The sequence below is a fragment of the Desmodus rotundus genome, chromosome 5 (genome assembly GCF_022682495.2).
Source record: "Desmodus rotundus isolate HL8 chromosome 5, HLdesRot8A.1, whole genome shotgun sequence".
NCBI lineage: Eukaryota > Metazoa > Chordata > Mammalia > Chiroptera > Phyllostomidae > Desmodus > Desmodus rotundus.
The window spans coordinates 126,679,722-126,707,122 of record NC_071391.1 but is presented as its reverse complement, the minus strand read 5'-3'; the positions used below and the strand labels follow the sequence as shown (position 1 = coordinate 126,707,122).

At 39.1% G+C, this 27,401-nt stretch overlaps 1 protein-coding gene across 1 annotated transcript in view; it reads right to left on the bottom strand.

The window, feature by feature from the left end:
- The window catches only part of PPP1R21 (protein phosphatase 1 regulatory subunit 21), a 61,066-nt gene that overhangs the window by 26,115 nt on the left and 7,550 nt on the right, over positions 1–27,401 (bottom strand). The window contains exons 2-13 of the mRNA XM_024552830.4: positions 26,048–26,116; positions 22,878–23,024; positions 20,444–20,545; positions 19,140–19,304; positions 18,900–18,958; positions 17,403–17,497; positions 13,673–13,725; positions 12,801–12,950; positions 10,357–10,458; positions 10,183–10,271; positions 8,070–8,206; positions 3,867–3,959 (exon numbers count right to left, since the gene is read on the bottom strand). Coding sequence (XP_024408598.2) covers positions 3,867–3,959; positions 8,070–8,206; positions 10,183–10,271; positions 10,357–10,458; positions 12,801–12,950; positions 13,673–13,725; positions 17,403–17,497; positions 18,900–18,958; positions 19,140–19,304; positions 20,444–20,545; positions 22,878–23,024; positions 26,048–26,116 — 1,261 coding nt within the window. The remainder of the gene's footprint in view (positions 1–3,866; positions 3,960–8,069; positions 8,207–10,182; positions 10,272–10,356; positions 10,459–12,800; positions 12,951–13,672; positions 13,726–17,402; positions 17,498–18,899; positions 18,959–19,139; positions 19,305–20,443; positions 20,546–22,877; positions 23,025–26,047; positions 26,117–27,401) is intronic.

Here is a 27,401-nt window from a genome sequence, read left to right as displayed (position 1 = left end):
AAGGTGAGCCCACCATGTGGGCTGAGTACACCCTCCTCTTGTTGTTGAGATTTCTTTGCTTTTGGCAGGTCAGTGGAAGGGATTTACCCAGGCCAGTTAACTGTAAGGATTGGATGGGACCACTGATCACCAACCTACACCCTCCATGGAGGATGGAGGATCAGCTGTGTCAGCCCACTCCACAGCACAGGAGTTACTTCAGCAGGGCTCTGGTGCCCACTGAATCCACCTCTGAGTGAGTTGCCTGTGGAGGCCACTGGGTACTGGTGCTCTGATATGGTCTGTAGCTGTCCACTGGGTGTGCAGGCTCTGGGGTTTCCCTGGAGGTGCAGGCCAAGGTCAGTCACTGCCTGTGTTCTATCTGGGGCCACTTGACATAAGCTATAAAGTGATCTGCACATAGCTGCTACTTGTGGTAGGTTTGGAGGTGCCCAAGTGTGGCAAGACTGTGAACCAAGGCCAGCTGCTCCCAGTACTAGGCCTGGGACCTATGTGGCTTTTAGCAAGAGGTATGGAGGCCTGCTGAAGCCAGATGCTACTTGTTTGAGAGGATTTAGGAAGATCTGAAGCATAAGTCAAGACAACCCATCTGTATGGAAAAGCCACTGTTAGCAGCTTGGGTGGGCCCATTAGTTGGGCAGAGCCTCAGAGAATCACCACAGTGGGGCAAACAGTGTAAGCCAGGTTGACAGAGTCTCAGATATGGTGCCCACTGCCCTGATGCTATGGGGCGGGGGGGGGGGGGGGCTTAAAAAAGGAACAATGGTCTCTGCCAGCAGTTCTGTCTGGGTGAAACCTGCCCCCCAGTTCTCACCCTGACGCCAGACACTTAAGTTCCAACCCGTACGCCACTGGTGCCTTTCATGCTCCTTCCCCAATGCTGGAGCTCAGAGTGAATCTGAGTAAGTCTGTGAGTGGGCCCTTTAAGAGGAACTGCTTGGAAATCCAGCAGTTTCTTCCACCAACTCAATCCCCACTGATTTTTACAGCCAGAAGTTATGCAGTCTTAACTTTTGGCACTGGAACCCTGGGCTGTGGGGCCTAATGTGTGGATGGGACCCCTTACTCCCAAGCTATCCCTCCCAATTTTGATCTACCACACATGGGTGTGGCGCCATCCCATTCTGCATCTCCATGTCTTCATCCATACTACCAGTCTGGATGGATGTGCTTTCCTCTTTAATTCTGTAGCCGTGGGAGTTCTACTCAGCTCGATTTCTAATGGTTCTGAGTGATGGCTATTGTATAGTTTAGTTGTAATTTTGATGTGGTTGTGTGAGGAGGTATGGCGTGTTTACCTAGGCTGCCCTCCTGGAGAATCTCCCTCATTTACGGAAAAGTTACAGCCAGTTTTCCCTATTGTTAACATCTTATGTTACAATGGTATAATTGTCACAGCAAAGGAACCAACTAATTGGTAAATTATTATTATGTTCAGCATATTTTTTTAAATAAATGATTATTTTCTGTATGTTCGTAAGATATTCAAGGGAATAAAACTTCTGCTGGAATGCCGAACAGCTTCTGTATGCTGAACTTGCTAACCTTTAACACAGACATTTTCTTTCTATACACCACAGCAAGTTGCATGTAATATTCTATAGAAAACATACAGTGCTATACTACTACGTGGCTGGTAGGCAGTCCTGGTTGATTGGTAGGTGACTGAGATACTTATGAGAGACATACAACACTAAGAACACCTATGTGGCTTTTACTGGATCAATGCTGCTATAGTAGGACAATAATTCTCCCAATCCAATTGTTTACTCTTTGTTCAGTCCAAATATTTTAAATATTTAGGGTATTCCTTGACATTATATTTTAACTCCAAAAGAACAAAGAAAACATGTGACCTAGGCCAGAGATTTATTTTTCTTTTGTTTCCTATGAGACTAAAGATCAACAATTCTCACTTAGAATGGCCCTTGTTAAAAGGTTAATTCACTATTTTAAATCCACATAGGATAAGCCTTTCAATAAATCTCTCTCTCTCTTTTTACACCAAGACCAGCCAGCTAGCCTGCCTGCCTGCCTGCCTTCTTCCCTTCCAACCTGAATCAAGCAATTACTCAGGGCGAAACAGGAAGGGAAGAAGACTGAAAAACAAGAGTTCTCTTAAACACAAAGCTTCTCTTAATGCCAGTTAATGCTCACCATGAGTTCTCATGAGAGATTTGCAACAGTCTTCCAAGCGAGGTAAAGAGATTTGAACTGTAAACCTAACAACAGGACCCCATAATCCTGCCAATGATCCTTCATGTTTCCCAATATTCTCTCTTTATATCATGTTCATTTCCAAGGACAGAAATAAATGGAGGCACAAAGTGGTCTTAGGGAGCCTCTGATCCTCCCATAATCTCTATCAGCTCATGCCAAATAATAACAGTTACATTCTTGGATTTGGACCACCTGGCATCTTCTCAGTTTCATGTAATATATGAACAAAAGCATATTTAGAAATCTTGTAAATGAGATTAATTAAAATAGAAATATAAAGAAAATCAAGGTTTTTAAATGTAAACAAAGCTTTAAGACCCCTCTCACTGGATAGCTACCTTCCACTGTTCTAGTCCCTCATTTACAGGACTGCTGGAGGAAGTTACTAGCAGAAACAATCATAGTATCAGCATAGGAAAATTCAGAAGACAAAACCAGAAAACTCTAGCCACAGAGCCACTTGTAGTCTCAGTGGCCTAATTCCGGGTTAAGTACAATTCTTGAATACAAGACTACAGCTAAGTCTGAGCTCCCCAAACCAAAGCTGCACAAGAAAAAGGGACCAGTCCCTTAGGTTGTCTATAAACCAGACTAGGTGCTGCAGGGTTGCGTTGGCTACTGTCACCTGCACCAAGACTGTCTATTCAAGCTGTTTCTTGCAACCAGGGCTAGCTCCAGAAGTAGGGTGACTTTTAAAGTTCCTCATAATTGAAGACAAGCCACAGGAAGGACCATTCTCCAAACTGAATGGTAAGGTGATATTGGACAACACAGCTGAGTAGGAACAATTCCCAGTGTCAGAGCTTATATGCCAATCCACAGAAGGGTTGCACCTTATGCATGTGAACACAATGCTAAGCTTTTAAAAATTATTTTCTGTAAAACTAGCAACTGGTCACTAATTGTTAACTAAACACCACAATGAATAATCTAGGCACCTGGGCTATTTCCAATAGTCCTTAGCAATCCCTCCCTCCCTCTCCTCCTTCTCCTACCCCCAACAGTCTTCAAAATGAACAGAAAGAAGAAAAAACACCTATGAGTCACACAGAGTTACAGATTTAAAATGTTTAGGGCTCTGAATAAGAAGCATATGAAATGCTTTTCAGCAGGCTACGGACTTAGAAGCACACAAGCAAATGAAAACTGACCAAAGCTTAAAAACAGAAATTCATTTCTTAAGGTTCTGCTGAACAAAACAGGACTTGATATGGGGACTTTACACATAAAAATGCACAGGTTGGTGGAAAGTTAGTGCATTCTTTCAGGGAACTTTAAACCTTGGTTTCCTCAAAACTCCTTCCTGCTTGGGCTCTCTGACCAGTGCAATGTATTTCGCTGAATGCCTCTGAATAGCAGGTCTGGTTTGATAAAATTCATACACCTGCTTTAAGTCAGTGTAATGTATTTTTGGCTGAAGTACTGTGCGCAAGGGTTTCTCTCCAGCACTTTGTTTACCTTCAGAAATGAAGCAGATGGGAAAAGCAGAAGGCAGTGAGCTATGCACTTCAACAGAAGCCAAATGCCACTAAGCCTCTATCTGGGGCCTATTAGCCTTGGCAGCATTTGTTTAAATCTCATTCATACAGACCTGAGAAAGTGGGATGAAGGTTTTAAGCTTGTTTTTGTTTTTTTCCAAGCCTCACCTTTCATGACATCATGAAATCCATGCAGAGCAGCACCAACATTTGTTAAGACAGAACTGTAGTTTGTCCGAAGGAGTCCATCTGGCTCCGTACCTAGGAAACCAAAATCACAAACCTAAGTATTCTCCCAGAAGACTTCACCTGAAAAATTGACAGCCCACCATCTCCTCTACTTTTGGGAAGAGAAAGAATGAAGACCACTTGTGAAATGTTGAAAATAATGGCTCTTAAAATCACTGTAGACACATTTAGATATAATGGTGATAAATACAAACACATCTAACTGATCTACGTCTCCCATGTCCACAAGTATTTTTAATGATTAAGAATCAACATGAAATTGCTGAGCAGGATTATATCTTTCATGATTCTTTTGGAAATGAAAGTCTTTGTGAATTTTCACCTTGTTTATTACTATATAACATATTTTTCATTTTTATTTTTTGATAAGCATCATTAAAAACACTATTATTTAAACATCACAGAGTTCCACTTCTGGATGACAATATGAGCAGCTAGCTATACAGACCTGCTCTCCAGCACAACTGGTGAAAATTATTTAAAAAGCAACCATTCAAAACTCTAGAAATGATCCTAGAAACATACAGCAAATGAGGAAACATTTACTCAAGAAAATCTATAATAATTTGTAAGAACAGTGAGTCTTTGGTATGTGAACCAAGACCCACTGCCTCCTTCCCTTCCTGCCGCTACCAGCTCATGAAGTAGAAACCCCACTCCAGACTGGCACAGCCGAGAATACAGGACTCCCTAACACCAAGCTGGAGAATTGCAGCTCTCCTCATGGCTCCAGGTACCCACTGCTGAGCAAAACTGAGAGATGCGGGTTCCCTTCTTTCACAGCCCCAACTCATGAAATGGAAGCTCTACCCGGGCATGGTGCTGCTGAGAATATGGGACCCTGATCACCTGTGCCCAGCTCAGCAACAGGAGTTCCATGCCAAATTGGACAAGGACACCTGGGACTGCTGACCTATGCCCTCTTCCAAGTGCTCAGCTACTAAGTGCAGGGGTGTCACTCTGAGAGAAGGACATCCCTGTCCCTTCCCCCAGTACCAGAACCATGGCTCAGAGATTCAGCCCAAGTGGGAAGCAGGCCTTAAAGCAGAAAACTCTAAATCTCTTCTGAAAGGAAGTGACTTAATTTGCAAGAGTATGGAGGGGTTCAAGCCTAAGGATAAATGTTCAAAAAATGATGAAGCTGGTAGAAAAAGCAATTAAGAGGAAATGGGTAATTCATTAAAGATATAAGCTAAACTGTAGGCTAGTGGGTTTACCAGAGAGAACCAGAGAAAGAGACAGCTAACAAGAGCCCTCCTGGGTTCAGAACAAATTTCAAACACTATCTCAAAAATTATACCTGCTAGGTACATACCAGGTCTCTAACTAACTATTCCTACAAAGAAGCCCAAATTTAATTAGATCAGTCTGTACAGCAATTTATGCCCCACGAGGCATTGTTGAAAACAAGAAAGCCAGCAGCCAGCAGCAGCAGAACTTAAACCTGGGTGTGATTAAAGGAGACAATGAAAGAGAATCCTGTCAAAACCACTGTCCTCCCCAGCATGACTCTGCATGTTAGGGTGCAAAAATTATACCCTGAAAACTACAAAATAGTGTTTAAAAAACTAAAGAAGAACTATATAAATGGAAAAAACATACCATGTTCACGGATCAGAAAACAACATTGTTAAGATGGTAACCATATTAGTTTCCTAGGGCTGCTGTAACCAAGTACCTCCAATGGAGTGGCTTAAAACAGCAGAAATTTATTCTCCGTGTTAACAGTACCACACTCCCTCCAAAGGCTCTAGAAAGGAATCCTTCCCTGTGTCTTCCAGCTTCTGTTGGCTCCAAATGTTCCTTAACTTGTGGGACAACTCCAATCCTTGCTTCTTTCCTCATGGCTTTCTCCCCTGTGTCTCCATCTCTCTGCAAAGCTCTCCTTAAAAGGACATCAGTCACTGGCCTGGGAGGACTCTCCCTAAACTAGTAAGACCTCATCTTATCTTGATTACATCTGCAGAGATCCTATTTCCAAATATGGTCACTCACACAAGTACTGGGGGTTAGAACTTCAGATACCTTTTTGAGAGACACAGTACAACCCAAAAAACTCCCAAAGTGATCAAAGTGATCTACAGATTCAAGGCAATCACCATCAGAATCCCAGTTAACTTCTCTGTCGAAACTGACAAGTGACAAGCTGATTTTAAAATTCATATGGAACTGCAAGGCAAGACAATCTTGAAAAAGGAGAACAAGGTAGGACTCCTCTCACTTCCTGATCTCAAAACTTACTACAAAGCAGCAGTCATCAAACAGGATGGTGCTGGCATATGATAGATATAGAGATCAGTGAATTAGACCAGCAATAAATTCATACATCTATGGTCAAAGGAGTCTTAACAAGGGTGCAAGGACCACTCATTAGGAAAAGAATAGTCTTTTTAATGAGTGGCGCTGACACAAGCAGATGGTCACACACAAAAGGCAAGTTGTACCCCTACCTCCCACTATACGCAAAACTTAACTCTAAATGGATCAAAGACGTAAATGTAAAAGCTAAAACTATAAAGCTCTGAAGAAAACAGGGGTTAAGTCTTCATGAGCTAAGGTTTGACAACAGATTCTTAGATATGATACCAAAAGCACAAGCAACAAAAAGTAGATAAACTAGACCTCACCAAAATTAAAAACTTTCATGCTTCAAAGGGTTCCATCAAGAAAATGAAAACATAACTCACAAAATGGCAGGGAATATTGTAAATAATATATCCAATAAGGGATTTGTATTTAGAATAAATGAAGAATACTTACAACTCAATAACAATAACAATTAGATAACCTAATTGAAAAATGGAGAAAAGGGCTGAATAGACAAGTCTCCAAAGAATATATATAAATGGTCAACAAGGACATGAAAAGATGCTTAACATTATTAGAAATAACAGAAATGTGAATCAAAACTACAATAAGATACCATTTCAAAAAGTCAGATAACACTAGATGGCTAAAATAAAAAAATCAAATAACAAGAATTGGTAAGGATGTGGAGAAATTATACGTTGCTTTTGGGGATGTAAATGATGCAGCCACCTCGGAAAATAGTCTGGCAGTTCCTCCCACAGTTAAACACAGAGTTACCTTTATGACCCAGTAACTCCACTCCCAGATAAATACCCCAGAGAAGTGGAAAAATACATCCACTCAAAAGTTGTTCATAAATGTCCTCAGCATCATTATCGATAAGAGCAAAAAAGGTGAAAACAATGCAAATATCCATCAACTGATGGGTAAATAAAAGTGGTATATCCACATGAAATATTATCCTTCAATAAAAAGGAATGAATTTTCGATACACGCTACAACTTGGATGAATCTTGAAAGCATTCATAACCTGAAAGAAAGCAGTCACAGAGACCACATATGATTCCATTTACAGAAAACGTCTGGAACAGGCAAATCTAGAGACAAACAGGAGTTACTGCTCAGTGCTGAGGAGGGGCAAAAGGCGAAGTGAGAGGGTGACACCTGAAGTGCACAGGTTTCTTCTTGAAGCAATGAAAATACTGACTGTAGTGATGGGGTACAAATCTGTGAATACACTATAAACAATTGAACTGCACACTTTAAAGGGATAAGTTGTATGGTATGTTAATTATATCACATTAAAGCTATTACCAAAAAAATCCCGGTACCAGGAAAATCACAGCATTTTTTAAAAAAACATCATTTAAACTGAGATCCATTCAATCCCCTGAAAATACTTTTTTGAAATAAGACCAAACGGAAATGAATGGCATTTTTACTCCCCTACGCTACTTGTTGGAAAGTTACCACAATTCTTTTTTTTTCTTTTTGCCCGTCTCCATATAACAAAAAAAGAAACGAAAGGGAATTAATATTTAATGCATGTCTTCAATGCCTGATATTATACATTCTTAATTTGACTTAATAATCACATTTGCCTCCATTTTATAAATGGGAAAACAGGTACAGAAAAGTAAGGCTATTTGCCCAAGTTCATGAATGTGTAAGCGGCTGGAAGATTTGAATTTGAGTTTTTCCGACTCCAGACCCTAAGCTGGTCTCACTCTTCCAGGCTAAACCATCTCCCTCCTCTAGCTTCTTGTTCTCTTAAGTTTTTCAAGTTGAACTGTGAAAAACAGACATACTCACTTGGCAAGGCGAGAAGGCTGACGTAAGTCTGCAGCTTCTCAAACACAGCTGTCATCTTTTTCATGTCCTGAGACAACTCTAGATTCCTGGCTCTTAATGCAGATGTACAAAGAGGAGACTCACATTCTTCTTCTAAACTAGGAATGGGCAGATATTTAAAAAGTGAGCATCCTGAACAATTTTCAATTAGCTGTAAGAAACCATCTAAATCCACAAACAACTCTATTCAAGGACAGACTTTACAAAAAAAAAAAAAAATCGATCTCACTTATAAGGTTTTGTTTTTTATGCCATGATATATACACCTACTAGCTGCGGTGTCCCTGGAATGACAGAGGACTAAATGGAAAAAAGATGAAGGCATGTGTCCTTTATCTTTTCATCCTGAGCAGCACAAAAAATGTGTCCCTTAAAAATATTTTCAGGAGGAAATTATTTCATGGACTGAAGTCCTATGGAGAATTAATTAAATAGAAACTAACAGAGAGAATCAAGAACCCTTCTTAGTATGTTAGGTTGCAAAAGCCATACAGATTGGAAAAAACAATCTATAGACTCAAATCTAAAAGTAAATGGTTAACATTCATAAAATACACTCTATCATTTTCAATTTTATATAGTTACTGTGGAAAACCCAATTATTAGTTGTTAAAAATCCATGTGTACTCAACACTATAAATAAAATGTTGCAGGTGATCAAATAAAATGCTTTTACACACAACTGGAGAAGTGATTATCACAGGAGTGATAATCATATCCTTTTCTTTGACCTTGCCACTTCTCTTCTACTTTATTTATGGCAGACAGCTTCATTCAGTGCAAGCCCATTCACTACTAAAGAACATGTCATCTTGTCAATTAAAGTGGTATTTAAACCAATGACAAAAAAAATTGCCTAAAAACACATACACCTGATGAGGAAGGGCTGAAAGCATATGAGACAGAACATCCTAAGAGCAGAAATCTTAGATCAAGAAAGGCCTTACCCAGTCTTTCTAAAAATGTAATAGTGAAAAAATAACAGAAAATAAAAATGTATAACTGTTTCAAGTAGTAAATACCATTTTGCAATGGTTCTTAAACAGATTCTTCTTAAAAATAAGGCAAATCAATAAGGTATATTGACTTTAGTGTTAGTTTAAGTCATAATTCCCTGCTTTCCTAAAATTCTGTCATATGCATGAATCATAGAATTTACTGAAATACCTTAATAGGTTAGAATTAAAAAATAAGATGGCAGTGAAATTTTATATTTTTGAAAAGTTAAAGCCTACTACCTTAGTTTTATAGGAACTTACAACTATAGTTACCTGTATATTTTTAAAACCTGTAAGTAACTCATTTACATATTTTCTAAACCTTAGTTGGCAATATACTATAATACATGCATGTTCTTATTTCTCTTATGTTCCGTTATTCTTTGGGGTTTTTTTAAAGGTCAAATCTTAGGATGAAAAGATTTAGAAGAATTAGAAGCCCTGGTAATCTTAGACCATAAGGATCAAAACTTTCAAGAAGTATTATCAACTTTCCAGTTATATACATTATTCTCTGTTGCCTTTCCAAAAATATTTAAGATGGAATATTTAAGGTTACTATATGACATATCTTATAAGAGTAATAAAGTTTTTAGTTTATAACTTAAATAAGTTATTAATAATAAGAATATACCATTTCAAAGAAAACTAAAGATTATAGATCCTAATGTAGACATTAACTATTGTAAACCCCAACTAGATATATATATATATACATATATATACATAATTACTGCAAAAAAATAGTAAATACCCAAAACTGAAATATTCCTTGCAGTAAATGTGTCATTTACAATCACTGAAAATAACGATTCATATGGCATTATGTGGTTATAGTAGTAATCACAGTATACAATTACTACAAAATATTCTAGCTGAAGAACTACAATTCTATTTTCTTAAATATAAGTTTATACATGGTTTCCCTTTTTCACTGAAGTCCAAACCGGTTAAGGTGCAGAAAAGTCAGGCAGATCACAAGAGGCCAAGAGGCCATGTCACTATTTTATTAACTCCGGTGCAGGTCAGGTGACACCCCACAATTCCCCAAGCTCCCTGGCCTAAGGTGTAAGTACCTTTTTAACTGATAAGGAAGAATCTTCCTAAGAAAACATATGTAAGAGGTTAAATGTTCTGAGAAAGTTTTCAATTTCACAGTTGTCTCCTGGAAAAGAAAAACAATTTCAAGGTTAACAGTTATTTGACAAAGAGGAGCTCCCGCTCCCAGAAGTAAAACAGAAGAAAATTACCAGGACGGTCACAGTATCTTCAGTAATACTTTCAAACAAATGAAACATTCCTTCTTCAAGAGGGCGGACATAGGATGCATTTTCATGAAGGTATTGTGAGAACTGAACAGAAGGGAAGGATCTGAGTTAGATCACTGGAAAATAACAAATGCCAACATACTGGTGAATGGACTCACTGAGTTGTAAACCTAAATTCTTTTAGACTTTTTGGGGGGGAAACGTGGCTTTTATACAGAGATGCTCCCCCCTAAGAGTCCCAGCTACTATCCCAAGTCCCCATCCCAATACAGAGGATGGAGAAGAGGGGTGGCAGAGGTAACAACCAGGAAGGAGGTACTGCATTACAACCCAGCACCAGCAGACCTTCCTCAACACTTGCTTCTCTCCAAAGGGGTCCCCGCTTCAGAAAAAAAAAGACCTGGAAATCAAAACTGTGTGACATATTTTTGTGTTATGTGCTCCATTTTTAAACAAATCTTATTGAGGACAGCCTCTAATTTTTACTGTGTATAGTATTCAGGGTTACAAATTCCAGAAACGTAATTATCATCAAAAAGAGGATATAAAAACTTTCATAACTGTCACTGATAACTTTAATATTTATAAAGAATTCAGTAGGAAGAATAGATTCAGATATAATCCTACAGGCATTTAAACAATTTAGAAGCAAAATATTAATTTTCACTTATGAAATACTTCAATTATCTAAGCATTACATAATGGCTCAAATTTTGATGTCTCAATACAGGAATATAAGATCTCATTCTGCAGAAATGTGATTCACTTAGCCCCGCTACGAACTACTCAAACATATGGCCCTGGACAATTCACTTAAATCTCTTTGGCCTTTGATCTTTAAAGCTGTCAAAGACAACTCTAAGCTTGCAGGTGTACACATCTACTTTAAGATTCTATAAACATGTCTAAACACTCTGGGCATCTTTTAACAGACGATGTCTGAATCTCCTTCAACATCACAGACTTACTAGAAAATTGCATAGGGCCTTTCATAGGCCAAAGCAACCAAGGCAGAATATTGAGAAAGATACAAATTTTTCAAAGTAATGAAGTATTTCAGACAAGTTAAGATAAAATTCCAAGGACACATGGACAAAGCCAATGGGGGTAGGTAGGTTCAAAGATAGGAGGTGGGGATGAGGGGGCAAGGTGGTGCAGTGGGAGGAAAATGGTGACAACTGTTCTTGAACAATAAAAAAACATTATAAAAATTTTTCCATAAGATAAAATTCCAATAATGGACAAAGAACCAGTATTGAGTAGAAAAATATTTTTGATATTACTGGAAGTATAAAAGAAAATGTAATTATATTAAAACGTTACAGTACTGTTTTCCAGGCCTTCTGATAGCTTTTCCCAAGAGTGATATTAAAGAGCATTTCAAAGACCCCCAAATTTTTATGAACTTCAAGAGATTTGTGGCGTCACACCAAAACTGATGAAACTAAGCACCTATGTAAGTTTCCTATGTGTGAGACATAATAAGGATGACAACTGCTAACCTTTATTAAAGGCTGTTCTTGGTGCTTTACATGTATTAGCTCATTTAATTTTTATATATACATGCATGCCTATAAGGTAGGTACTCTTATCCACCATTTTAAAGATGAGGAAACTGAAACACAGAAGGGTTAAATAAATTCCCCAAGGGGTCACAGAAAGCAGCAGAGCTAGAATGGAACCCCGAAAGTCTGGTGGCAGAGGCCAAGCCTTTGTTATACTAACATAAATGGCACGTAGGGGATCCATGGACATAACACAATTCAAACCATGTGATGCACAAAAGCAAGCCGGGGTGAAGAACCAGGGAAGCAGGAAAAGGCATGACTCATTTCAGGCTGGCACTTGGAGCACATTTATGGCAAGATCCCTCAACGTCCTCCCTGTGGGGACCGCCTCCTGCTAGTCGTGGCTTTGTGCAGCACCTCGCATACCACCTCAGGGTTGGTCTGAGTGACCAACACAAGACGGCAAGCGTGATGGTACGTGAAGACACGCTTACTCCTACGCTTTCCTACTCCGTGATGTGCTCAGGTCCTGCCCTTTTCCAGGGGGAAGAATATGTAAGCCACTTTTCTCCTCCTATTCACCCCTTGCTCATTTTTCAAAGCATGTGCAAATCCCCACAGACTCTTTCCGAGACACCACCCCGGACAGCAATCTCTTCCCCTTAATGACTTCGTATTGCTTGCAGGCCTTAACCACTCACTCCCACACTAAGGTCTTTTTTGACAACTCCCCTAGGGTTTAACTTCTTAAGAATCTCCATGTTTGCCATATTTTATCTTCAGGGTAAAGACTATGACTTACAGTTTTTCCCCATGCCTTCCACAGTACTTGGCTGACGCACAGAAGTGGTATGAAAATGAATAATATGTTTTCCTACTTGTTTAGGGCAGACAAAAGGTATCTTGAGCTACATTTACCCTCTGATTCAATGGAGATATAGTGTCAATGGCAGAATCAACCGGAAAAATCTGAATCCTCTGTTCTGTATAGGTGTGGAAGTTCAGGAGAGCCATCACAAGATCTTGAACAAAAGCCAGGGCCTGCCCAGCTATGTCCCGCATCTTCAGCTTTAAAATGAAAAATACATAGTTAAAGTCAACTATCAAAGTCTCATTCTCAAACTACTTTGTTAAGCCTGCTTTTGGAGATAACATTTGAATTCTAGTGTAATTATTCACTAATTTAAATTTATTCACTCCTACTTGGATTTTAATATCCCCATCTAAGTAAATTATAGTAGAAAGCCACCAGCTTTGGCAAACACACCTCCCCCACTTACCCTGGACCATTTAGTTGCAAGGCCCACTAACCTAGCAGAAGGTATGGCTCATGAAATGAGTGCATGCCACAATTCGGCTCTAAGGTTATCAGACAAGAGAGACGGCAAAAATCTACATCTGGTTTAAGTTCAATAAAGAGCAAATTACAGAATTTTTGTAAAAACATGTGAGAGCCCTGACCAGGCAGTTCAGCTGGTTAGAGCACCATCCCAATGCACCAAGGTGGCACGTTTGATCCCCGGTCAGGGCACATACAAGAGTAATAAACCAATGAATGCATAAGTAAGTGGAACAACTTAATGTCCCCCACCCCCATCCCTTCCTCTCTCTCTCTCTCTAAAATCGATAAATGAAAAAAATTTTTTTAATGTATGAGGAAGTAAAGCATAAGTTAAATACAATGGTTCAGTGGTTTAGTGCACTAAACAGAGGCCCCCCAAACTAATCCTTGTTTCTGAAAACTTTGACATGCACGTCGCTGAAAAGAAAAACATGTATTTCATCTTTACCTGATGTCTCCTATTGTGGAGTGGAACATTCAGAGCATTGTACTGACTATATTCTACGAAAAAAAAAGTACATTAAATCTCTCATTTTACATTTATAGAAAAGCAGTTTAACTGCAAAATAATAAGTGATTTGCAGCAAAAGAATTTAAAATGATCAAAGTCACAGTCTAAGAGAATAATGGAATTTACACAGTCAGTTGTTTCTCAGGTAAATTAATACCTCTAATATTGTTTTTACCTTTAGGATAAAAAGTATTTAAAAACACCGTTTTTCTGTTTCTAAGAAATCCTTTCAAACACTGCTTTGGGACCTACCAGGACCACTTGGAAAGGCTCACGATGTTCATGTTATCCTCAGTCATTCTTCTAAAGTACCTGCGCACAGCAGCCACACTAATCTTCCAGAACACCACAGTTTTTATGACACCATAATATTTGAAAATCTATCACTGTCTGCGACGACTGATCCCAATGACTCAATCCTAACTTTTCTGGGCCGGTTTTCCTACCTTCTCACAGTGCTCCTCTCTACCCTAGAGTCTGTCCTTGACCTCTGACAGCTTCCCAACACCTGTCCTCACACTTCTTGGACCCCCACATTTTAATGATCTTCGTCTCCCCTAACCTCTGCACACCATTCCAAACCTTCCCTCCTCTGCCTGTTTCCTCAGTCAGAATGACCCAGTGCCAAAGTCCAATTCAGAAAGTCCTTACACCATTCACATCCCATTCTCTCTTACATCCCCATTTCTGTTAAATCAGCTTGGTCTCCCACCCACAACCGCAGTCTCTACTTTCCAGTCATATCCTCTCTGAGCCTTGCTTGTTTTCCTTCGCAGCCTGGTCTGTCATTTTCAACAGTGCTCTTGCTAACTCAAAACCAGACCAGGGTCCACAATAATACAGTCTAACCTAAGGGGGTCTTCCACACTACTGAACAATCCACGATTTCATGGCTGTGTCCCTGAAATTATACTTCCCATGATTTCTACTCCAAACCTTTTCCCTAACTAATACCATTCCTCCTCTCTTCCTCTGCCTCATGGATGGCTTGGCCTCCCCCTATGATGCCAAGAAGACTAGAGCCAAAGCACAAGGGCTTCTTACAGTCCTCACCTGCCACCTCAGTCTATGGCTTCACATATTCTTTCTTCAGTTAACCTTCCTCCTGGCCCCTAGAAATAGGTCCTTCTGGGTCTAGTCCATCAATCACTTCCTCCTTCTTACATCTCCAAAATTACCTCATTACAAAAAAACAAAACAAACAAAAAAACCCAACCACTTGTTGCAGCTTGTTTGACTCTTTCTCCACTGTGACTTCTTCCCCTTTATTTATGTCATTCTTCATTCTCTGCCCTTGCCCATCCCCTGCACACACAACATTCCTTTCACACTGCTAGAATAATAAGCTCTCATCCTTTCCTATCTGCTTCATTCCCACTACCCCCAAAACAGCATGTCTCTGCCTGTTTCCTCAGCATCCACTCCCCTCTAACTCTTGTGAGAGCAATCTGGTGTCTCCTGTATGGGAGCACTTCTCTCAAAGGCACCAAACCCGCTGCCTTTACTGTCATTACCCTCCCGGACCTCTCCACAGCAATGTGCAGCCAGCACCACCAGGTGGAGCACTCCCTTCTCTACTTTTATCTCATCTTTTCCCTAGCTCCTCTTCACCTCAGCCCCTCCCCTTCCTGATCACTGTGATGGAGAACTATCCAAGGACACTGCACAGGTCTCTGCACTTCATACCCCTCATTCCCACCATTCCCAATAGGGATGGCGGGCTCATCCATGCCAAGAAGGTCAACATCATTTGCTCTCCAGAGGTCTAGGCTTTTATTTATAAATACATACACCAATAGGTAATAGATATACATCAATCTATCTGCCAGAATATTAAACAACGAAGTTAACTTTATCATCTTCCCCATAAACCTGTTCCTCATCTGCTTTTTGATTTCTATCAACTGCACCACACCTTTCTACCACACTGCCTCCTCCTGCTCTCTCGCCTCCTTGCCCCTCCCTGACAAATCAGGCTCAAGCTTCCAGGACAGCACACCAGAACTATCATCACGATAGCCTGGACCCCTTTCCCCATTCCAGGGTGGTCCACACTCCTGCCAGATTAACTCTGTGAGTCCACAAGTCTCACCGTGACATTCCCTGCATCAAAAACATCTCCAACCATCCCATCGCCTTGTCAATCGAGTCGCAATTCCTCTGCCCACAACTCTGGGTCCAGTCCCACCCACCCTTTCAGCACTTGTCATTGCCCTCTTTACTTCACAAACTATTGCTCAGTAGGCCATGACAGCACCTTTTGTCCTACGTACCACATCCATGCACTTCCCTGGCTCATTCTCCCTCATCTCTGCACAATGAAACCTACCTGCACAGCCAGGCTCAGCTCAAAGCATACTTCTTCCAAAAGGCCCCTCCAAACAACCCCACCAGCAGTTATCTATCCTTCCCTCTGACTCCCCAGGAGGTTCTCTACGAAATAGTTTAACTTATATTTTGGACATTTCTACAATATATATTATCTCCTCCCTACTGAACTATAAATTCTTGATGATAGAGACTTTTATATTACAAATCTCTGCATCCCCTATGCTCCCTACCCTTCGGGACATTGAGCAAATGATCTCTAAATACTTCAGAACTAAAAGAAATAACCCACAATGACATAATGATCTAAAGCAGGGTGACAACTAGTATTGGAAAAGAAATGATAAACACAAAAGAAATTCAGAAGGAAATTATTAGAACCTGATGACTAACTGACACAAAAATGAAAGGGAGAACGAAATGCCAAGGCTTCAAGTCTTAAGTATCAAAGGACGCTCCTGCTATTTACATTAATCTAGAAACTGCAAACAGGTGCTGTTTTCAGAGGAATTTAGGTTTTTGATGCAATAATGACACAATGCTGATTATAGTGTTAGATCAAACTGCTGTTTTTCTTTGGTGTCTTTTCCTTCCTCTTTTTTTCGGTCTTCCCTTAGAAATATTTAGAGGAAGTAACAAAACTGATTTTAATCATGTGATTATAAAAAAGGAAATGTGTAATTTTTTAATGTAGATTTCAAAACCCCAACAATTAAACATTTACTTCATGTTCAAGGTTCTGAATTAATTCTTGTCTAAAGGTTACAAAATCAGCACCTATTATACAAGTAAGTTGAATTTTTTTTAAAGTCCTTTTTGTTGCTCTTGGCTATATAAATTACCAGACCATTCCCAGAAGGAACAGGAAGCAGGACTTAACCTGAATCAGCTCCCAAACCACCGCTGGGGACTGTCCAAGCACTAGGAGATACCAGGCTGAGAAATCTACCTCCTACCCTAGCCCTCTCCATCATGAACAACAACTTTTCTTGTACAAACTTTTGGGTACTTTATGTGTAGGCTGGTTTTTACCTTGGCATATACTAACTACAATTTTAAAATGTGTATTTCAGCTTTTTCCAAAAAGGCTAGCTTTGGAGTTATATGACAATTTAAAATCTCCCTATGAAGAAGAAAAAAAAAAGAACAAAAATTCAAAAATAAATAAAATAAATTTCCCTACGAAATATAAGGGCCAAACCTGATCAAAAGCAGAAACAGCACCCTTCTGCTGAACCAATGAAGTTTTGTGCCGATAGATAAGAAATTACTTTAATTAGTTGGCTACCACAGAGAGGTTCAAAGATACAAATAACGAAAAGCTGTACATAATACCTACTTGTATCATTAAAAGGTACTTTTTCATTGATGACTGATAAGGATTCCTCTAATCTACCTGACAAATCTTCATGAAGATTCTTTAACTGTAATTGACTGAAAGAAAAAACACAAAAGCACATTATCACCAGCCAGACAGTGGATCCTCATTTACTTGTTACCTCAATGGCTGGTATCAGGCTTTCAGAGAACTGTGCCTGACATCTGGGATACTCTTGGTGGTACAGAATTATTAAAAGATAAAGATAAGAAAAATAATAAGCCTTGATTCAAAAGCCCCTGGGACTTCTGTTCAATAATGTTGAAGTTTGGAAGACTTTATCATAGTCTCAGTATCTTCTATAATTTTAAGTTGATTTCCCTAAGCATAAAGTAATGTTAGACTCATTTCAACATCACACATTTTCTCTTTACGACACATAAATGTTTGTTCGGTATGAGGGTTAAATTCTTTTTTTTTTGTTTTAAGATGTTATTTTTAAAGAACGGGGAAGGGAGGGAGAAAGGGAGGAAGAGAAACATCAATGCGTGGTTGCCTCTCGCTTGCCCCCTACTGGGGACCTGGCCTGCAACTCAGGCATGTGCCCTAGACTCAGAATCGACGGGCGACCCTTTGGTTTGCAAGCCTGCACTCAATCCACTGAGCTACACCAGCCAGAGCAGGGTTAAATTCTTTTTTAGGCATTCTATCTTTTTTTCCTTTGGCTCAAAATCTGATAACTTTCTGATTTTCATTCAATTATGAGGCATACATCTAAGCCAAGCATGTAATTCTACCAAAGTAACTACTGAAAAAACTCACTTGACTGATTCTACTAAAACCTAAACTATTATGTAATTTACCAAATAAATGTTGAAGAACGCTTTTATCACCCATCGATAGGTAATATTTTAAGATTCAGATATCTCCAAATTAGATCATATAACCTCTACTCTATTCAAAATGGACTATTAGCCCTGGCTAGTGTGGCTCAGTGGATTGAGCACCGGCCTATGGACCAAAAGGTTGCTGGTTCAATTCCCAGTTGGGGCACATGACTAGGTTGTGGGCCAGGTTCCCGGTTGGGGGCGTATGAGAGGCAACTGATCCATTCTCTTGAACATCGCTTTTCTCCCTCTCTTTCTCCCTCCCCCCTCTCTAAAAATAAATAAATACATAAATTTTTAAAAATGAACTATTAAAAAGTTGCTATAGTGATCACTAGTCAGTTTTCCTGCCTGGGACTACCAAAAGGCTCTCTCTTTACTGTAGTCTGAAACAGAAAGTACCCAGTCCTTAGTCAGGGAGCCCCAGAACACTATCTGCCATGACCCAAAACATGTGCCGCTGAGGACTACTGCAGCGCCACTCTGCCACGGACGCAGAAGGCCCCAGAGATAATGGAACTGAAAAGGACCTCCTCCCATTTCATTTCGACAGTGACAGGAGCTGCTAAACCAAAACTCAGGTCTTCTGATTCTTACTTCAGGGCCCTTTGGAATTCACGTTTTCACATACCATTCTTCTGTTCGAAGCCGACATTCCTTGGCCTCCTTTTCTAGAGCCTGGGATATTACCTGAATTTTAGAAGACAGAGAAAAGCAGATGGCTCAGACAGTAGATGAGTGCACACTTAGGAGACACTGCAGGCAGCAGTCTCACCTTAAATGACTAACTTTATGTTCTATAATGTACGCACACAATGTACAATAGCCTTGACTATTTCTTGAGGTACTCTCATTTTAAGTTTGGGCTTACTTCCAGTTTGGCCTTGTCATTCTGCAGTTTCTCAATGGTTTCCATGTACTTCCGCGTCAGACCATCAACCACGGCTTGGTGCTGGGCTGCCTCTGTCTCCAGAGTGGCCAGCCGACTCCTCAGCTCTGCTTCCACGTGCTTGTGCTGTTCGTCAGCTTCAAAAAACTAAAAAGAAAAGATCATTTTCTTTTCTCATAATATCCTAACATGAACAAATGAAGAGAAAAACAACAGCAATGACTATGAATTGAGCAACCTCCGTATGGCTCCACGTGCTCACTATGCCAAACCCGCACCGCCCCGATCTCACTGCAACCTCACGGTGTGTCAGAGGTAGTGTTGCTCTCAGCCCTCCCTCACCTGGGGAAGCGGGAGCCCAGAGGGGCGCTGTAACTTGTCAGATGTCTCAGGGTGGACACGTGGTGGAAATCAGACCGGAACAACAGGAGATCTACTCCAAAGGCTACACCTCCTTCCTCTCGGTCTCACGAATTTCTATTTCAATTTCTGACACACAGATAACTCAACTGCCCAGTGTCCAACTTTTCTATTGGGTTACCTTCCATAATTAAATAATCAAAATGCAAATGGATGTTATTCCTAAAAGAGGTAAAGCTATTTTCCTTAATGAGAATTCAGTACTAATTAATTATGAATACTTAACACAAAAAGCACTAACGTCAAAAGTTCATTTTTTTAACATTGTCAAAGACTGAGAATTAATGCATATTTACTTTCTACTGTTTGAGTCTGTCACCATTTCTCACACACAATAAAAATAAGCATAGTTGGATACCCCACACTATGACTCTTACTATACGCTAACTGCAGGCAAACAATGATTATTCAACATTCCATAAATATTTGGGGGCCTGCCGTGAGTGCGACCCCATTCTGGGCCTGGGCACACAAAATCGACGTGATCTGTACCGTAAAAGGCATTACAGATCACCAGATAAAGAGTAATAAAAGGCAAACACTACTTATTCATAAGCCCCCATCTAAATGATCTAACAAATCATTTCCTAAATAAAAAAATAGTGCTCAGTCTATTTCTGTATTGTTGTTATAAAGTTACTCTCCTGTCCTCTAAACAAATGTGTACTTCACATGTCCATATTAAGACATGAATGAGATTTAAGAAATGAATGACAGTGACATAATACCTAGCAACCACAGGAAACATTAAAACACCCACATATACACAGAACCACAGAACACTCCATCCTGCATTGATTTTTTGACATTCCGGATCACATGACCCATTTTTAAATTCACATGGAAAAACAGAAAGATTTTCTCACTTGTATGTGCAACCGTTCGTTCTCTTCTATCTTCTTCTGCAGATCTTCATCAAAGACACTCTTCTGCTCTTGACTCAGCTGAGAAGAAGAGTCTCCACTTTTCTGATGGAAAGAATAAGTTATGTCCACATAACTTTCATCCTTTAGAGAAACATCCTAAGGTACACAGATTCTCTATCACCTTAGTAGCTTGTCTCTTCTACGTGTTCATCATTCTCACACAATCCTGCAAAAGGTATACAGTCCATCATTTAACTTTTCCTATGTGACAAGTTGGAACTGCAAGTATTGCAATGGGCAGGAAAGCTTAAAAAAAGAGAGAGAGAAAAAAAAACATATAAGGTTTGCTATTCTTCGCAGATGAATTCAGGAGTAGTTTTTGTTGGAAGATAGAGAAGACCCCAAAAGCTAGTGATATAAAAATAAATATGCTAATAAATATCATTTCAATTTGATTTTTGGGTTTGGGAAATGACAGTTTTAGCAATTCCATGAGTCTGAGTAGTTAAACTCCTCTAAGTAATGCTAATTACTTAGCATTCACAAAGATAAGATACAAAAGTTCACATACATTTCTAATTAAAAAAAAAAATAAAGCTGTTAGAAGAAAAAGAGCTCCAAGGTTATGAAAAATACCTTCCTTTTGCTTGTTTTTTTTAACCAGTATCAATTTTTCTACATAGAAGAATAGCGCTATTTAAAAGAGCTAGTAATGAACATTTGTTTTCATGGAATACAAGAACTGAGGCTATTCAAGTGACAACCTAACAATAAAACTGTGTTCAGACATCAGTCACCACCCTTCTCTGCCTTTCTTGTGCCTTCACTCCTCACTTCAAATGAAGTCACTTACTGATCCAAGATAAACCAATGATTAGAAAACTGTGAAACAGAGTAGCTATATTAAAAAATATATTAAATATCCATCCTGTTTGGGACAGAAGCAGTACACAAGGAACTGCTAAATTATATACTGTGTCCTCAGCACTTCCAAGTTTGGCTAGCTTTAATTAACATGATCTCAGGAGTGCTATACCCGAACCTCTGCTAAAACAGCCCTGTGAGGGATCTCACTAACCTGTGGAGCATGTCTCAAGCACAGATGGCTATTCCTTCCCCAAGTGTCTTTCGAATTTCCAGAGCACGTGTATTTTGACAGTTTCCCTAGTGATTCAAATACATACCTGTTTTGCCAACTTTGTTCCCATTTGAAAATCACCACTCTCAAGAATTCTTCCATGTAGGGGAAATGCATATGGAAAGGTACCGGCACATAATTATGTGGATTGCCCATTGTTTGGCAAACAGAGTCCCAGGCACTTTTACATAATCCCATGATCACAAAAAGAGTACCATTCCTATTTAGCTGATGCATAAACTGAGGTTGCAAGGCTTAAAGATTCACCTGAAGTCGTAGAATTATAAATGGCAAAGAATCCAATCCTGCACTTCACTCCAAAGCCTGTAGTCTTCCCGCGATACTGTGCTGCTAGAGTTACTGTGGGTCTTCCTCTTCCCTCCCTACAACTCTGCTATGACTGCCTCATATCCACACATTCGGGGGTGCTGTTCGATATACACATATAGACTTAAAGATTCGATCACTAGCCCTTACCCTTAAAAAATGCAGCTTCTCAAAGTACCAGATCATCCATATTAGAGCAGTAAGAATCTTGCCTCACTACATTAACCATAAGGGGAAAAGTTTATTTTTATATCTTTGGACAAGAATACCAAGCTGGCCTAAGAATAAATACTAAGAAAAAATATCTAGCTCTGTTTGATGTGGCTCAGTGGGCTGGGTCACCGTCCCACAATCCAAAAGGTCACTGGTTGATTTCTGGTCAGGGCACATGCCTGGGTTGTGAGCCAGGTTCCTGGTTGGGGGCATGTAAGAAGCAACCAATAGATGTTTCTCTCACAGTTTGAATGTTTCTCTCCCTCTCTTTCTCCCTCCCTTCCCCTCTCCCTAAAAATAAATAAATAAAACCTTTTAAAAAAAGGAAAGGAAAAATATCTACAGCAAAGTTACTAGCCTAAGGTATGTAACTGCTATTTTCCCATAAGCAATTACACTTTTACAATATTTCTTTTTATTTGCCCTACCTTCAGTTAATGGCAATGTGGTATAACTGAAAGATATCAACAATTCTGACGAATATGAGATATTCCTTTCACCTTTCTCAGCCACTAAATCAAGTATGTGCATCAAGTAAGTTTGCTCTTAAGAAATTCTTTTAAATTCACGTTCATATGAAAATGCCTCTAATACCTCGAACACATGAATAGTAAATATCTGTTTTCTTGACCCAGTACCCAGGTATAATCATGAAACAGAGAGTTTGGAGGTGGGGCCTTCTGTCACAAGCAGGGTGGCCCAGAGACGTCTGTACCTAAGCACAAGGTTACACTACCTTGCTTCTATGTGACCTACCTTGTTCTTCTTGCCTCGGGGCTCACTTAGAGCCAGTTCATCTTGCAGTAGTTCTACCCTCTTGGCGAGCTGCAGATTTCGAAATGTCAAACTGTCCATTTCCTGCTGTAGTTTTCTCAGTGACTGATCCTTCATTTTCAGCTGTTCCTACAACAAAGTGAAAACAAACTATTCTTCATAATTTAGCCTGAAGGTTTAGAAATGAAAAAAATCATTCTTGTTTCACCAAAATATAATCAAAACCTCTTGCTTTAGGAAATTCAAACTATGTTTATTATTCTGGTTCCTATGTTTTTAGCTCTGTTTTGTAGCAAAATTTTTTGATCAAACCAAGTAAATTTAAAAATAAAGAGTATATATACGAAAGAAGCAAGATAGTCATCAACTTAAAGTAAAATACCCACAATCTGTTGTTATATAATGTTGTTATATGTGTGTCTGGCAGTGAGGAGACACAAAGCCTGAGGCTACAATTTTATGAACTTGAATTTTTAAAGGGAATCTCAGACTCAACTGATGATGCCCTTCAGTAAACAGGAAGAGCCAGAAATATATTTGTATTCATATTTTTATAAATTTAAGTCAGTCTAATGAAATCCTTTCAATACACCTAATTTTAAACTACTGTCCTCTGATTTGTCGGAGATAAAAATCATTGTTATCCTAACATAAGAATATTTGCAGCTACTGTTTTATATCAATTCCCTTTAAAGTTAAGTGAAAATAGAGACAAAATTTAAAATCCAAACAACCTAACTTCTGCTGGCCATTCTGTATTGTTTATACCATAATGGGAGAAGAAAATAGGAAATCAGAGAAATATTTAGTTTCACTCTGTTTTTAAAAAATATTACTCTAACTACATTTCACTTATCATGTTCTGACAACTTTCTATTCACTGATAATCAAACAGATGGTCACATGCTACTGTATATTTACAGAACTATACTTTTATTACTTTCATTTTTAAACCACTGTAGAGCTAAAAAGAGGTCAAGTTTTAATGAATAGGTGATTCAAATGTAGTGAAACAGCAAACTAAAAACCACAGGCTGATGTCTGCAACCTACTGACATTATTTTTCTGTTGAGAGCAGGGCTAGAGTGAGAATAATGTTTCCATTAATTAGAAAAACATTTTTCTTTCTATTGTTTGTTTAATAGCCCTTGATTTTTACTTGATGTTCAATGGTAAACTCAGTTCTACTCCATGTCCAAATTACCATACTTCAAATTAAAGAAATTCAAATCAATGAATGCTTATTATATCCACAACTCATTGAAGAGGCAAACCCACTATAATCAAAAGCCAACTATAACAGAAGACATCGTAACATTCCTATCGAGTAACTGTCATTCTTAACAGTAATCATAATGACCACCGCAATGAATAGTAAAACAAAAGTAATTTATTTACATCCTTATAATTAGTTAATCACTAGCTGACTAATGCTCCAACTCTATTAACTAATCATTAATTTTGGATGACATCTTTCCCAACCTCTCTGTAAATCCTAGTTTGTGCAATGGAGATGGTAATAATGTTATCTGCCCTCAGAGTTACTATGAAGACTGAGATCGTGGATATAATGTATTTAGCAAAATGCCCAACACACTGTGAGTGCCCAATAAATAGAACCTGCTGCCAAATCAGCACTGTCACCACCACCGCCACTATCCCAGAGCTAATCAAACACAACGAGCGACAGGAGGCTGTCAAACCAAGAGTGGGCTACAAAGACAAGGTAGGAAATACATTCCCCAGTAGTAGGTTTTAAACATCATTAAGAGAGATAACACGATCATTTCTTTGATGATTTAGGCATAATAATGACTAGCAACTCCTGACTATAAAGCTTATTTTCATCATCTTGGCTTGGGCACAGAGAGCTTTGGAAGTATGGGTAAGGTATCCTGACCCATCCCAGCCCTGGGTCTGTGGAATAATACCTGAGGTGGGGGCACTCAAAAAACATATTTCTCTAGTGTAGGGTCCAACACTGGCTAAGTAAAAAGGCATACTTCTGGGTGTCAGTTAACTGAATGGAACTATGCCACTGGTGAGAGGCTACTCCAGGAAGAGATAAGGGTAAAAGGAATCCTAGTCCCTTTGGTCTAAAGAAGGAGCAAGGAAGAGAGCCAAAGGGTGAGGTAGGCGGTATACAAGGGTGGGCAAAATTACAATAGGTTCATAGATGTGATACTAACAAATACTGGCCTGGCCAAAAAGTTCATTTGTTTTTTTCCGTAACAGTCGGGCTCCAGTAGTGCTTAGTTGTCTTTAACTTAATTCAAAACAATATAGATTATATTGTGACAGCTGTCATATCAATGAGCATTTAAAAAAAAAACATCAAAATTGGTGAAATTTTGTGTAGCCATTTTAATTATTGAAGATGGAAGAAAACATGCAACATTTTCGACCTTATGCTTTATTTCAAGAAAGGTAAAAGCGCAACTGAAATACACACAAAAAATATTTGTGCAGAGTATGGAGAAGGTGCTGTGACGGATCGAACATGTCAAAAGTGGTTTCTGAAGATTCGTGCTGGAGAGTTCTTGCTGGACGAGGCTCCAGGGTCAGGTAGAGCAGTTCAAGTTGATAGCGATCAAATCAAGACATTAACTGAGAACAATCAACGTTATACCACTCAGGAGTCAGCCAACACACTCAAAATATCCCAATCAACAGTTATTGGTGAAAATGAAAATGTGTCTCTTTATTCTACAGAAAAATTTAAACAGATTTTTTGGCCAACCAAATAATACAATATTTTGGACTAAATGATTCACACTTTCAAATCCATTTATTACAGCACAACCCTCAGGCTGAATACTGGGGATGTAAATATGAACATGACCTTGTTCTCCTCGGAGTATTGTCTAGTGATCCAAATGAATTTAGCTAAATAAAGGCCCTGAAGTATAACTGAAATGCATTAATGTCAAATAATACATTTTTAAAAAATTTTAGCCAAGAAAATCAAAGCATGTAACATTCATACTGAAGGAAGTAAGAAAGTTAAACACAAAAAACTGTATTACTCATCACTTTCCCTAGTGAATTAGCATCAGCGTTGAGACTTTAACCCAGAAAACCAGCCAAATCCCCTGCTTTAAGCATCGCCAAACACTCGCTTAACCTCACAATACAAATACCCCATTGCATACCTTTAAAGCAGCAGAATTTGCTTGTTCATCCACAACACCTTTTTTCAGAACCTGATTCTGAGCCCGAAGCTGAAAACAGAATAAGTGATAATTAAGTTTTAATTTAATTTAAAGCATCACTTATAGCAAGAAAATCACTTACCATTACTTTACAGGAATCATAACACTGAGTAACTAACTATCTTCTCACATATATGTGAGAACAAAAATATTAGCCCGGAGGAGGAGAGAAGTTATCATCATTCTGCCACTGTACAGATAAATACACAGTGCCTTAGCGGCCCAATGACATGAAACACATCATTTGTGGCAAAATTGAGACTAAAATCCCTATCTCTCAACTTCTAGTACATGGTTCCTTCTATGAAACCAAGTCATCTCCCTAAATAAAAACTACTATTTCCTTGAGACTCTGGCACACCATTCACCTGTAAAATATATACAATTGGACCAATTATGGAGTAACGATTCTATAGAAAATCAAAGCGTAAGGCATCCACGCACCCAGCAGGACACTGTGCCTAATATTAGTCGCAAAAATGTCATCAAGAATGGCAAACCTGTATCAGGCATCAGCTGAGACAATGTACCAAAAGCAACTAAGAAGCAGGCTCAATTTAGAAATAGTAATAACAGCAGCTAACATCTAATGCTCATTACACACCAGCACTGTCCTAAGTGTTTTATATATGTTACTTCATTAAACGTCACAATCCTATGAAGTAGGTACTATATTACCTCCATGTTACAGGCAATGCTGAGATTCAAGCCCCAGCAGTTGTATTTTTTAAGATTTTATTTATTTTTAGAGAGGGGAAGGGAGGGAGAGGAAAAGAAACATCAATGTGAGAGACACATCGATCAGCTGCCTCTCATACATGCCTGGGACCGAACTGCAACCCAGGCACGTGCCCTGACCAGGAATGGAATCAGCAACCCTTTGCCTTGCAGAATGGCACGCAACCAAGTGAGTCACTGGTCGGGGCCGGCTCTGCCATTGTACTAGACGATGTAAACTTGGGGAATTCACTTAACCTTTCTGAGCCTCAGTTACCTGGTCTATAATATGGGTAAATACATCTATCTTCCTTCTTCTGAGGTTGTTGTGAGAACCAGATCAAAAATATGTAAAAACACTTTCTAAACCATAAAGTGTTCCAGAATGGAAATGGAGCTCTTATTTGAGAATAGAATACAAAGGAGAATAGATATACTTATTATAGTTTGCCTGGCATAAGACAATGCCTAATGATGTGGGGGAGAGAAAGAAGTAAAAGAAGTGGCCCCTGTCTTCAAAGAGCTTACAATTTACAAGGGAAAATCAAAGATAACTAGCCACCCTAGGATTTTCTGT